Source organism: Pollachius pollachius (genome assembly GCF_949987615.1).
Source record: "Pollachius pollachius genome assembly, chromosome: 2".
NCBI lineage: Eukaryota > Metazoa > Chordata > Actinopteri > Gadiformes > Gadidae > Pollachius > Pollachius pollachius.
This window is the reverse complement of record NC_136935.1, coordinates 39112033-39125212: the sequence shown is the minus strand read 5'-3', so window position 1 is coordinate 39125212 and position 13180 is coordinate 39112033. Positions and strand designations below refer to the sequence as shown.

Genomic DNA, 13180 nt, shown 5'->3' with positions numbered 1-13180 from the left:
ACAATCTAAATATGAATAAAGAATGCATTCCCAACATATATTTCAGTATATGTCAGGGGTCGGCAACCTTTTCAACATACAGTGACAGTTTGACATTTTCTCGTTAATGAGTGTGCCTTAAGCAACAATATATTGAAAAATTAAGATGAATCATGACACAGCGACCAAAAACATTTCCAGAAGACCTGGAATTGTACTATTTCCATTAATTAAATGTTTTTTTGGTTGTTATATTTGCAACATGGGCTTACACATTATAATTACATATGCCCCATCTTAAAACACCATTTTCAGAAACTCATTCAAAAACATATTTGCACTGTGAGAAATAGAAAAAACGAGAATATATGAGAATGTTGGAACCATCCATATCAATATCTTTAAGACATGTACAGCTTTTCAAAACCATGTGAAGGCGATGCATACAGGCCACTTGCATCAATATTTTAAATATTAGGCTTCTCACAACATAGGTTTAAAAACTATTAATTGATCCCATTTCAGAACACTGCTTTCTGTAACTAATTTAAACATATTTGCACTGGGAGGAAATGCCCAACAGAATAAAGTGCAAAAACAAATCGGTAGTAATGATTATGCTGCCGCATTGTGCTGTGAGATCTTTTAATAATAATAATAATAATAAAATATATATATATATATATATATTTTTTTTTTATATATATATATATTTTTTTAAGTGTGCCAATGATTATGCTGCCCGTGCCAGTGGTGGCACGCGTGCCTAGGGTTACCGACCCCTGGATGTGATAGAACGTTATAATACTGAGTAAAAGGTCGTCCAAGTCACGTGGTTGTAACCGACGGTGAACTTCTACCCACATTGGGATACTGACTGCAACATAGCTGTCCCAGCAGCACGGTGCTAACATCGAGAGCATGGCTTTCCTCACTCACCAAGTCACACGGGGCTTCTCCTCTTCAGCTGTCAGAAATGTGATTATAAAACAAGTTATGATAATCGGAGGCGGTCAGATGGGCGCAGGAATTGCACAGGTAATGTAAAAAAAAGAAGAGCTGTGCTCTTGTTTTGCCTGTTTAGCTTAGCTACTTAACCTTGCCTGCCGTAGGGGCTATAACAGTGCTCATGAGCTAGATTACAGCAGCTAATATAATCATATTTGATGTGTGTGTGTCGTATTTGACTGTCTGGCTGATTTTTATTACGGGACTTTAACTACAATTCTTCTCTTGTAAGGTCGCTGCTGCAACTGGCCATTCAGTGACGTTAGTAGACATGTCAGAAGACATCCTGAAAAAGGCTGTAAAAGGCATCGAAGGCAGTTTAAAAAGAGTGGTGAAGAAGAAGTTTGCGGATAAACCAGAGGTGTGACTCTATTCATTTTGATGAGTTTTTCATTATGCATAAAGTTATGGAACGTTTTAACTATATTACGTATATGACAACGCAGCGCAGCCTTCATAGTTTGACGTGGTTACGTGATGACGTACGTTTGTTCCAGGCAGGTGCCGAGTTCGTCCAGAATGTGATGAAGAATGTGTCATCCTCAACAGACGCAGCATCTACCGCCCAGAGCTCCGATCTGGTTCTTGAGGCCATTGTAGAAAACCTCAAAATCAAGCAGGATCTGTTTGCTGGACTAGATAAAGTTGCCCCAGCGTAAAAAGCTTCTGTTACTAATTTCCTTACATTTAGTTTTACTTATCAACCTGTCACCCTCAGCATATTTTGTATATCTGTTATCTTGTAACGGAACGTATTTTGGTATGGAGTGTTGACCATATATATATATATATATATATATATATATATATATATATATATAAAGCAAGCTAGTAAAAGTCCAAAGTGTTTTAATATCAACCGTGCAATATATCTATGGTCATTCTAATTTGACATTAAGGAGAGACATTGTTGTGTTTGAAACTGCCAAAGCGTTTCTCATGCGAGGCATGGCAAACTAACGTTTTGATTAGCCTAGGTTATGGTATATTTACTTTAATTTAGGATTTGACTTTACTACGAAGGCATCTCAAAATGTATCACCAACTAAGACTCTTATGATACATTCTGCGAACAATCCCCATTGGAACATAAGTAATAGAATAGTAATAGAATGACAAGCATGTCAATAATAAATAAATATATAGTTAAAATATTAATACAATTAGGTGCATAAAGGGTGTGGCTACGATTATTTACATTCCTTGTCACAGTTTGTTGTTGCTCTCTGGCTGTTCTGTTTCAGACACACAATCTTTGCCAGCAACACCTCATCGCTGCCCATCTCTGACATCGCCAGCTCCACCAGTAGGTTGGACAGGTTCGGAGGTCTTCACTTCTTCAACCCGGTCCCTATGATGAAGCTGGTAGAGGTAGGAGGCCAAAGTGTTGTATTTGAGAGCAGTAAACCTGGTCGACCTGATTAGGGTGTTCTGGGTTCAATCCCCAATGTCCCTTTTTAAAGGTAACCAATTCTCAATGTATTATCGTGCAGGGCTCAAATTTGAGAAGTTGTTAACAATAATTATTTCCACAAGGTTATTGGAACGTCAGCCACTAGCCAGGATACCTTCGATTCCCTGCTAAACTTCAGCAAGGCTCTTGGGAAGACACCGGTGTCATGCAAGGTAAGGCTTTGCTCCCTAATGGTAATCCTGATCTAATCGTATAGTAATGGGTGGATAAGGGTTGTCATTGACGGTTGTTCTGCTGGCCTCTTCCTCCAGGACACTCCTGGGTTTATTGTGAACCGCCTTCTGGTGCCCTACATGATGGAGGCTATCCGGTTACACGAGAGAGGTTACTGTCGGGAAAGAGAAAAACCATGGGTGTTTTTCTGCAATTTCATAACAAAAAAAACAGTTTTGCAAAGCATCATGTTTTCGGACCATATTGTGTTTTATATTTGAAGACCTCCATGGTTGGGGATTTGATGGCTTCCTCGTCGTTTGTCAGAACCGGTATGAGGTGTTTTTGGGATTATTTCATTGGTTGTGTTCCCCTCGTAGGCCATGGCTCTAAAGAGGACATTGACATTGCCATGAAGCTCGGAGCAGGCTACCCGATGGGACCGTTTGAACTCCTCGATTACGTAGGCCTGGACACGGCCAAATTCATTATCGACGGTAAGATAGCGCTATTGTTACGCCTCTGATTGAAGGTTAGATAAAGAAAATTGTAGTGATATATATATATATATATGTATATAAACACTGACGTAAAGAGGGAACCAAATAATTGTTCTTAAGGCTTGGTTGTTGCAGTATATATTTAACGTCTCTGGCTTTTCATCAGGTTGGTGTCTGATGGATCCAAACAACCCTCTGTTCAGCCAGAGCGAGATGCTGAACAAACTGGTCGCTGAAGGCAAATATGGCAGAAAGACTGGAGAGGGTTTCTACAAGTATAAATGATGAACACATGCTCATAATGTGGCATGAACAATAAAAGGTTCAGGAGGATAGATTGCTGGACTCATGTTGACATGAATGCGCGCTACATTTGATTTCTCTGATCTGAGAGGAAAGTTGAAAGAGATCACACAGTGCAATTGTAAATGATAAACACAACAAAAAATCATTCACCAAGCAACTTTGAAACATATCAAGATTTTTACCTCTTATGTGGACTTGATCACTCGTGTCAAACGACATAAATTGTATTGGCAATGATTGTGTTTAGTCTAACTTGAGTAAATCACACTTATGACACGATATTGAACTAAACCCTCGTGCCTTCATACAACGCGTCTCCCAGCTGACCTGTGTCCTGGCGGCAATCTTTCTCTGTGTTTAAATGTTGTTGGTAATAAAGGGAGCTTTTCCATGTGCGTCTACTAATGTCTCGATTTGTTTTTAAATGGGAATGATGACGATGGGAAGATGTAATCGTTTGAGTTGTAATTCAACTTAAAATAAAAAATATATATTTTTTGATTTGTATTGTAAGTAATTTCAATTAACGTTCAATGAGTGATGTATCAAATGACAACCCTAAATGCATGTTTTAGTTTTCTGAGAAGTACTTAGTTAGATGCGAATAAACAGGATACATAAGAAATATTTTTGAGTGAGACGCCCCTTGAAATAACTCATGATGGCGCTGTTTCACTAGAAATCCACAACGTAGCAATTTCGGGAAACCAAAAAAAATGTTTTGACATTGACTTCTTCATCAGGGTTCTGTTTAGTATTCCGATTTATACGTTGAGACTATTAAGTTGTCTGAGAAATTAAATGTTAAATTCACCTGCGATTTATAAATAAAGCTTGGGGAAAAGATTCATCTAATTTAAAAGCAGTTATTGGCCAACTGAGGGGCTTATAATATTCTCAATGATTTAGTTCTCCTTTCCATTATCCTTGCACTAATTCTGCATCAACGAAGCCCCGGGCACTGTATGCGTTCTGAGTTTTAATTGCTGGTCCATTTTCCATAGCCCTTTGAAGTTTCCCTAGAGATTAAAACATGTTATATCAAGTGTTTCTTTGTTGCCTTGCAGTTCCCGCCACCAACAACAGATGGCAACATATTCTTATCGATACCTGAAATGCTCGTAGAGATATTCTATTAGGGAAATGCCGCACCAAAAATCTTATCTAATCCTTGATTTGTATAACATAAGTAACTGATCAAATTAGCCAAGGATGCTTTTTTTTTTATTTTTCTTAAAAAAACAAAAACATGTCGAAACAGTTCAAATGTGACCACTTGGGAAGCAAAGTGCTTTTCCAAGATGACAATGACCCAAAATATAACAATGAATAAAAAAAGAATTCATCAAGTTATACTAAAAAATAGAGCATTAAAATAAAAATGTTACAGAGATGCTGTCATGGAATAAAAGACATGGCTAAAGACCACACAATTAGCTACCGCAGAGAAAAGACGAAGGTCCATCGCAATGAAAGAAACGACTGCCAAGTGCTGGGGTAAATATATATCTATATATATCTGCTTCATTTGACTTGTTTTGAGAACAATAAAATAGAGGCCTCTGAGCTTTTACTCTTGCCTTTGTCCTTATGTTGCCTGCAAAAATACCAAGAAAAGTGACATATCCTGACAGTTTTAAAAAGTACACATATTGAGCATTATTTTACATCTGAGACTCGAGGTCACTATTTGTTACAAATAGTTATCAAAAGAAGCATTACATCATCATTTATCTGCAAGACGCTTCAACAAGAAAAAATGGCTTTCCTGTGTCCAAAGCTTATTTTTCATATATACCACTATATAAAAAAAATCAAAATATAAAAAACAAACAATCACAGAAAATATACACCAAGAAATTGAAACAAGTTCAAGATACAAAATAAAGCATTCAAAATAAATCAAACTCAGTCTGAAATGATAAGCGAAATCAGGACGTTGATGCTTTTTTTTTGTTTAGTTTTTTTTTTGTTTTAATTTGCACCAAGCGCTCATCAAGAGAACAAATTGGCGTCTTTTATCGGACGTTTTAGTTGACAAGATGGGAGAATCATCCATCTTCCTTTAGTGCAGTCTCAATGAGGAGTTTGGCCGGGCTGAATCCCAGCCATGGTCGCTCATTTCCAGTGAGATGAGTACAAAGAGAGGGAGGGTGGTGGGTGGGTTGATGGGGTTGTACAGTATTAGGGGTCCGAACGTCGTCGTCTATACAAAAAGGAAGGAAACCACGGTGACAAATAACTTATACTTAAATAACTTAGGAACAATGTGTGTCATTAGTGTTTGTTGTGTTGGTGGTGAGTAGGTAGAGGCTTTCACTTGCGTGCAATTCAAAATGGCTGCTGTGTTTCAGTGCAGTGTTTCGAGGGGTTGGTGAATAAAGCTGCAAAAAATATGACCAACATCTAATTATTTCTACTCTTCTCTGTGTTTATTATTCTGGGCACTGTTATGAGTGAAATAGTTTTTCGTCGGGTATGAATTCGGGTGTGGGATTCCTGGTTCTGATTGTCTTGTTCAGTTGCAGTGCATGGTCTTTACAGCAGGTGGCGGCAGTGAGGGAGTCAAACACCATACAGTGTTGTTTTTGGTGATTTTTAAAAAGTGTGTTTTGGAGGACGTCTGGGGGTTGGGGGTGGATAGTGGAGTGGAGTGGGGCGGGGGGGCTTGTGTTGAGGAAAGGGTCGGGGTCAGGTCTCTGAGATTTGGAGGCATGGGGTTTTCAGGGGTTTGGGGTCTTCAAGGGGATCTAACAGGCTTCCATCTCGAGCAATGGACCAGTATCCGCTGTCTTGGCTTTGCATGTGGAGAAAGTGTTCCTCTTTCCTCCTGTGAGACGCAGACAGACACAGAGACACGGGAGAGACACAGGGACAAGAGAGAAAACCACTCAATGTTAGGATCAACAGACACCAAAAAGATTCCACGTCGTTACCGAGCCGAGGATTAATTAAAGACACGTGTAGAGTCCGCTACAACAGCAGAAATGTGGGGTGACCTCAACCAAAACCCAGACAGATGAACTAATACACAGAACTTCTCTGGCCATGATGATTCGTTTGACCAAAACGGCAAAGCATTGTCAGTATTGCAACTAAATGAGTATCATTCGGGGAAGGGTTGAGAAGGAGGAGGAGTAGGAGGAGCAGAAGAAAAAGAACGAGATTGAGAACAGTACAGTACAGTACTAGAGACGTCAGAGGTCAATGACAGGATGTGGGCTGTCCGGGCTTCGTTTGATCTTGGTTTTTAACATGGGGGGGGGGGTCACTGTAACCCTGGCTGGCAACCCTCCCGCACCTCGGCTGTGGCATGTGACTCCCAGGACCTCACCCACCAAGTCCACCCTCCCTCCCCTCCCTCCCCTCTCTCCCTGGCTCAAGGTCTTCACCTGAGTTTTGGGTTAGCAGAGGGAAATAATTGCAAAAAAACGGAGAATCCTTTAGGAATCTTTGCTAACCCTAAGTCCAAGAAAACCTTAATTTCCATTTTTTTTTCATCCATTTCCCTGAATTTGGTTCGACCAAGTGCTGAGACCACTGCTGTTGAAGACAGATTGTTTTTCTTGTTTTCTTACTTTCTCACCAAATTGTCAGACCCCAGCAGTGTTTATATCCCCCCCTCTTCTCATGATATGGACTGGCGCTGCTAACCAATCAAGACTGAGGTACAGATATCGACCAACCAGAGTGAGCTGTTGGTTCAACACCCAGGATCAAATAGAATACATGATCAAAGGGCAGGGGGGGGGGATGGGGTTGTGAGGTAGCTAGATATACCTTGATATGCGAGGTGTTTCTGAGGAAGGCAGGAAATACGATGAGAGGGGAGAAGAAGCGATTTCACTTCCTTGCAATCAAGTTCAGAGATGAGGCGGGCTTCCCGCTCCCGCTCTGTCACGCACACACATGCACATTCACGCACACACATGCACATTCACGCACACACACATACACACACACACGCGCACACACACACACACACACTAGTGCATCACTCCTTCAGACTCTTTTACCACATGTGGATCAAAGTGGAATGGACACAGGCCGCTGCTTCTGCGAGGAAGGACTGACGTCTGACTAGAGGAGGAGCATGGATGAGAGACAGAGAGACGGAGAGACAGAGAGACAGAAAGACCGAAAAGAGAGACAGAGAGGAGAGACAGAAGAGAGACAGAAGAGAGAGAGACAGACGATAGAGAGACATAGAGAAGCAGAGTGACAGAGATGGAGACGAACGGTGGAACCCTGTCATTTTTAGATTTACTTCCACCGCCCTCCCTCGTTTCCTCCCAGCATCCAAACGCAGCCTCGCGCGACCTGCAAACCCCCCCCCCATGCTCTCGGCTCAACCTGCTCCCCCCCACCCCACCCCACCCCTCTCTTCCTGGGGAGAGTGTTCCTGTCCCCGGTGAAATACATGAAAAGCCCCCAGCCTTCCTCCCAGAGTCTGGGCGGAACAGCAGGGGGCCAGGGGCTCAATGGGACGCGTGGTGGGCGTGCACGCAGAGGGTGTGTGTGTGTGTGTGTGTGTGTGTTTTTGGCGAAGGTTTCACAAGGTCCCCTCGACACACACACACACACACACACACACACACAGACACACACACACACACACACACACACACAAATGTATTCAGGGGCAACTTGACCAACCCCCGCCTTTCTCTCTCTCTCCCTCTCCACCCCCACCCCACCAGTGCTCTGGAATGCTGGCTGGATGCTTTTTATTTATTAATTTTTTCTGCGGCAGGAAATGAAATGCTCCTCTGTTCGTAGAAAACATGGGAGAGAGGGAGAAAGAGAACGGGAGAGAGAGAGAGAGAGCGTTAGTGAGAGAGAGAGAGAGAGAGAGAGAGAGGGGGAGACGTAGAGAGTGAGAGAGTTCCCCGCCTGGCTTTTGAAGTGTGGGAGGTTAAGTTAACTGGCACGGCCTCGCGTCTCAATTGCCGCTTTCACCTCGCGAGCCAGAATCAAAGTGCTCGCAGAGAAAAAAAACAAAAAACACGCCGGACAGCTGGACCCCGCCCGCTTTCTTACCGGCCAATCCGCCGCCCCCTCCGCCCTCCCCCCCCCCCGTTGCCTCCACCCGCATCCCCCCTCCTTCCCCAACCTCCTTCCTTACACAGGGATCTGGGGTTTCTGGTGGAAAACACAGCAGAGGACGGAGCACTCTAAAATAAGCCCGGGCGGACGCCGTTGTCTCCGGCGGAGGGTAAAGTGTACACTGTAGAGGAGAGGGGGGGGGGGGGTCCACAGAAGGTGTGTGTGTGTGTGTGTGTGTGTGTGGGGGGGGGGGGGTTGTCAAGTAAACTGCCAAAGAGAACCAACAACTTAACACTACATTATCAGGCTGTTTGTTGCTGCCTTTGCCAGAAAAGCTCATTTCAAAGCTTCATAAAAAACACCGGTTAAAATAACAAAAAAGAAAATCCCTAATAAGAGGACGGCTGACGCATTTACTTTGAATTAGTTTGGAGTATATCAAAAAGGCGGGTTCTGTTATGATCCGTTGCCTTTCCTTTGTTTCAACCCGAGATCCAGTATCCAACTATGAGCGGGACCAGCCACAGCGCAGGTCTGCTACGCACGTCCGCTTGGCGTCAGGTTTAATAGGGTGGGAACTGTTACAGAGGGAAAAGTGCCTTCGTTCGGCAGTAGGGGGCTCGATGGGGGGGGAGCTGTAAATCACAGCTGATGGTGGAAAAAACCCTCACTTCAACAGGAGGAAAAGTCTGAGGATCTAGCTATTAAAGCAATCTGACAGACTAGAAATAATCATGAATGCTGTAGTGTACGAAGGCGATGGGTGTTTTCGGTTTATTTAAACGAGGGATATACTGCAACGTAAATCGTTCTCACATTACTTGAGACACAACATTCAGTATAAAAAAAGGTAAGGTACCTCACAGGCGGTGAAGGCACGCCGGTAAAACACAGAATAAATGTTTTTTTTCCGCCATGGTTGACTATCACAAAACGTACGCACTCAGCCACAAGGCCCCACTCAGAACCAGATGGGCGAAGGGAAGGAGGCCAGGCGAGAATAAATGTCGGGCCCAGCATCGGAGTGGCGGGGCTGGCTCCGAGTCTGGCTCCGGTGGGTAGGGGGGCGCGGTGGAAGTCGGTGGGGGTGTATGCACCGAAACCCCAAACCTCAGGCATGTGTGGGTGAGACACGAGGAGGGGGTCCGGGGGAGGAGTGGGTGGATGGCGGGTGTTTTTTTTTGCCCACATCAGAGGCGGCAAGGCTAAGGGGGGGGGGAAGGGGCAGCTGAAGTCTGGCCAAGAGCTGTATGCTCCCGCATAGGCAGGCCAGGGAGGGTGGAGCAGGGAGGGAGGGAGGGGGGGAGAGCGAGGGGAGGGGAGGCATGTTCAAAGAGCCGGCACAATGACTGGTCCCTGGGCTGCGGCCGGGCTTCAAAGGGGCCGCCGCCGCCGCGCCATCACTCACATCCAGCGGGCCGGACGGGGGAGAGAGAGAGACAGGAAGAGGAAACGGCAGGGGGAGGAGCCAAACCAGAGGGGGCAGGGAGAGGGAGCAAAGAGTGGGGAAGTAATAAGAAAGCAAAGGAAAGGGATGGAACAGTTTGAACAAAAAGAAACAACGGAGCAGAGGCCCGTTGTTTCTTTACAATGAAAAAAAGAATTGACAATGAAACGTGCACAAACGGTTTGAATCCAAATATCAATAAACTCCTTCCTTCCCCCCCCCCCCCCCATACCTGGGGGAGGGAGGGTTGCACGGGGTCACACCCCCTCCCCTCATCCACACGTCTGGAAGCAAGGGAGTGAAAGAGTGGAGACGCGGGGGCGGAGAGAGAGTGACAGAAAGGAGAGAGAGATAACAAGAGAGTAGGGCGAGAGACAGAAAGGAGAGGAGGGTAAGAAGAGGTAGAGAAGGGAGAGAGAGAAAGAGCGAGAGAAGAGGGAGAGAGAGAGAGAGAGAGAGAGAGAGAGGAAGTGGAGAAGACATCACACAGTGCAGAGAGACTGGACCCCCATACTGTTACTGCAGCTGACAACACAATAGGGCCAGTGAGTCATCCAAAACAAACCCCAGGCCCCCAGCCTAAACAACGGCAGCATAGGTGCTATCTCTGGTGCATGTGTGCGGACACACACACTTACACGCGTATATAAAACACACACACAGACACACACACATACACACACACACACACACACCCTCACTATTATGATTTTCGAAATTACCTAAAAGCCGTTGACTAACACAAACTTAGTGTTAGAACTGAAACTCCAACTCCTGCTGTTTGTATTATTATTATTATTATTATTATTATTATTATTATTATTATTATTATTATTATTATTATTGTTATTATTATTATTATTTCACCAGTTGCCAGATGGCTCCTCCGAGCACAAGCACACCTGGGCTGGACGTGTGTTTGACATTCTAGAACTCTGGGGAGGTCCAATCAGAAGGCAGTGAGAGGGGCCTTTTGGTGCACAGAGCGGGCATTGTGGGGGCATGAGGAGACAGGGTTGGGGTGGAGAGGTGGTTGTGGTGGTACTACTGGTACCAGTTATGAAAACATTTCTCCCTTGCTAGTTACCCCCCCCCTTCCATCTCTTCCTCAATAGAAGAACAAGTCAAGACATCCCTCAGATGAACGCATCCACCTCCATCTCACTAGAAAAAGGTTTGAATATATACTGTGTATAGATGCCCTTCGGTGGTAGCTTTTAGTTATTTTAAGCGCATAGATGCTTGGCATGGGATGTCAGCAACACCCCCTACCATATCAGTCTGCCATGCTCAATAAAGCAAACTAGGCAGGCTGAACATGAAATACAAGACAAAAAAAATTAAGGTACAATTTAGAACCATCTTCCCTTCCATGAGCCGATCCCACTAAAGGCATGAGTAGTTCGTTTTTTTCTCCTAACGGATCCGGATTCCATCGTCCAATTATCCACCCACAGCCCCTACCCCCACCCCCAGGTCCCTAACAAGACGGCCGTGGTGGAGGCACTGGTCCGCAGAGCCACGGTGGCCCAGAGGGAGCAAGGCGGCAAATTGAAAAGGCCGGGGAAAATGGAGGCAGATGCGGAAGGTTGCCTAATTGCGGCTGGAGATTGTGGTCAGGTTTTAAAGAGAGAGGGGTATAGAGAGAGAGAGAGAGAGAGAGAGAGAGAGAGAGAGAGAGAGGGAGTTAGAGGGAGAGGAGGTTAGAGAGGTAGAGGGAGAGGTAGAGAGGTAGAGAGAGAGGTAGAGCGGTAGAGAGAGAGGTAGAGAGGTACAGAGAGAGAGAGGGGTAGAGGTAGAGTGAGAGGTTAAAAGGTTAAGAGAGAGAGGTATAGAGGGAGAGAGGGAAAGGTAGAGAGGTATAGGTAGAAAGGTAGAGAGAGAGGAAGGTAGAGAGGTATAGGTAAAGAGGTAGAGAGAGAGATTGGTAGAGAGAGAGATAGAGTGGGAGAGAGAGAGGTAAATAGGTAGAGGCGTAAAAAGAGAGCGAGGGAGAAATAAATAAACTGCAGGAAGAGTGTGAGAGAGACAGAGGCAAAAGTAAGAGACGGGAAGAGAGAGAAAGAGTGAGGCAAAAATTTAGAGCAGGGGAGGGAGTCAGATAAAAAAAGAAAGGGAAAGAGAAAAGGAAAACAAAGAGGGAAGTTGGTGAGAGAGAAAGAGAGAGTGGAGCAAAGCCATAAAGAACGACCCAAAAAAAGAGAGAAGAGAGAGAAAATGGAAATGTGGAGCGTGATAGGCAGGAGCGAGATTTGGCAAAACTCAGGGCTCTCTAACATAAAAGGGATTTTCTCTCCCTCAGTCTCTCCCTCCCTCCCCTCCTCGCTGACAGCTGATTTCAGCCGGCCCACATGACGGGGAGGTTGCTGGGGGGAGCCGTGCGACCAGAGCGACAGACGAAGAAAGGCCATATTGACCGGTGATCTGCGTCATGCCGCAGGATGGCTTCCATCATAATCTCTCCCGGGCCCTGAGGGAACCTCAGTCTGGAGAAGTTGACCCCCACTACCTTATTGATGTCCTCTCACGCACACACACATGCACACACACACACAGTCACGCACAAAGACACACACACACCTAACCCGTTTCAGCTATGTCAACTCACGGAAAAAGCCTAAAAGATATTTTTCATCTCCTTCATTTGTCAAACCTCCAACGGGGGGAGTTCAGGTTGTGCTGACAGAGAGAGAGAGATCAAATTTCAGACGACAACAACAGCGAGAGACGAGCCCCTGAACGTTGGCCAGAGATGAGTCACTCACGCGCCCATTTCATTGTCTGCTCCACAGGATGGTTGTGTGACAGTCCGCTACTCACGTGACCAGAGGCCTGGCATTCTGAGAAGGATACCTTTGTGGGGGAGTCCCACGACCCCACCCCTTGTGAGAGAAATGCGTGTCGACTGTTAAAAGACTACAGAGGCTACAGGGCGTGTGTGTGTGTGTGTGTCTGTCTGTGTCTGTGTATATGTGTGTGTGTGTGTCTGTGTAAATGTTGTGTGTGTGTGTGTCTGTGTGTGTGTGTGTGTGTATGTGTGTGTCTGTGTAAATGTGTGTGTGTGTGTGTGTGTGTGTAAATGTGTGTGTGTGTGTGTGTGTAAATGTTGTGTGTGTGTGTGTGTGTGTGTGTGTGTGTGTGTCTGAGTCTCGACCAGATAAGCATCTAAAAGGATTTGAAACACAGGGCTTCTGTCAAGACAAAAACGAGCCAGGAACAGCTCAGAAGAGAGAGAGTGGCCGAGGATCACACTAGAAAACATACAAA

General features: G+C 44.9%; 2 protein-coding genes across 7 annotated transcripts in view; one reads left to right on the top strand and one right to left on the bottom strand.

Moving 5' to 3' along the window:
• The first annotated feature begins 857 nt into the window (after positions 1-857).
• Positions 858-3821, top strand: hadh (hydroxyacyl-CoA dehydrogenase). Its single transcript, XM_079731085.1, has 8 exons — positions 858-1017; positions 1220-1348; positions 1485-1642; positions 2232-2358; positions 2524-2613; positions 2713-2785; positions 2995-3111; positions 3281-3821. The coding sequence occupies exons 1-8, from the start codon at positions 901-903 to the stop codon at positions 3397-3399; spliced, it is 930 nt and encodes a 309-aa protein (XP_079587211.1). The 5' UTR covers positions 858-900; the 3' UTR covers positions 3400-3821.
• Positions 3822-4622: 801 nt separating this feature from the next.
• Positions 4623-13180, bottom strand: part of lef1 (lymphoid enhancer-binding factor 1) — a 44978-nt gene continuing 36420 nt past the window's right edge. For all 6 annotated transcript variants that reach the window (XM_079729895.1, XM_079729894.1, XM_079729898.1 and 3 more), the window contains exon 11: positions 4623-6250. The gene's annotated coding sequence lies outside the window, so the exon portion shown is untranslated. The remainder of the gene's footprint in view (positions 6251-13180) is intronic.

Bases quoted from the DNA above. Each gene is read 5' to 3' on its own strand.
- hadh (XM_079731085.1), top strand. From the start codon at position 901: ATGGCTTTCCTCACTCACCAAGTCACACGGGGCTTCTCCTCTTCAGCT. The intron at 2,614-2,712 runs GTAAGGCTTTGC...CTCTTCCTCCAG, and splicing joins AGACACCGGTGTCATGCAAG to GACACTCCTGGGTTTATTGT. The intron at 3,112-3,280 runs GTAAGATAGCGC...GCTTTTCATCAG, and splicing joins GGCCAAATTCATTATCGACG to GTTGGTGTCTGATGGATCCA.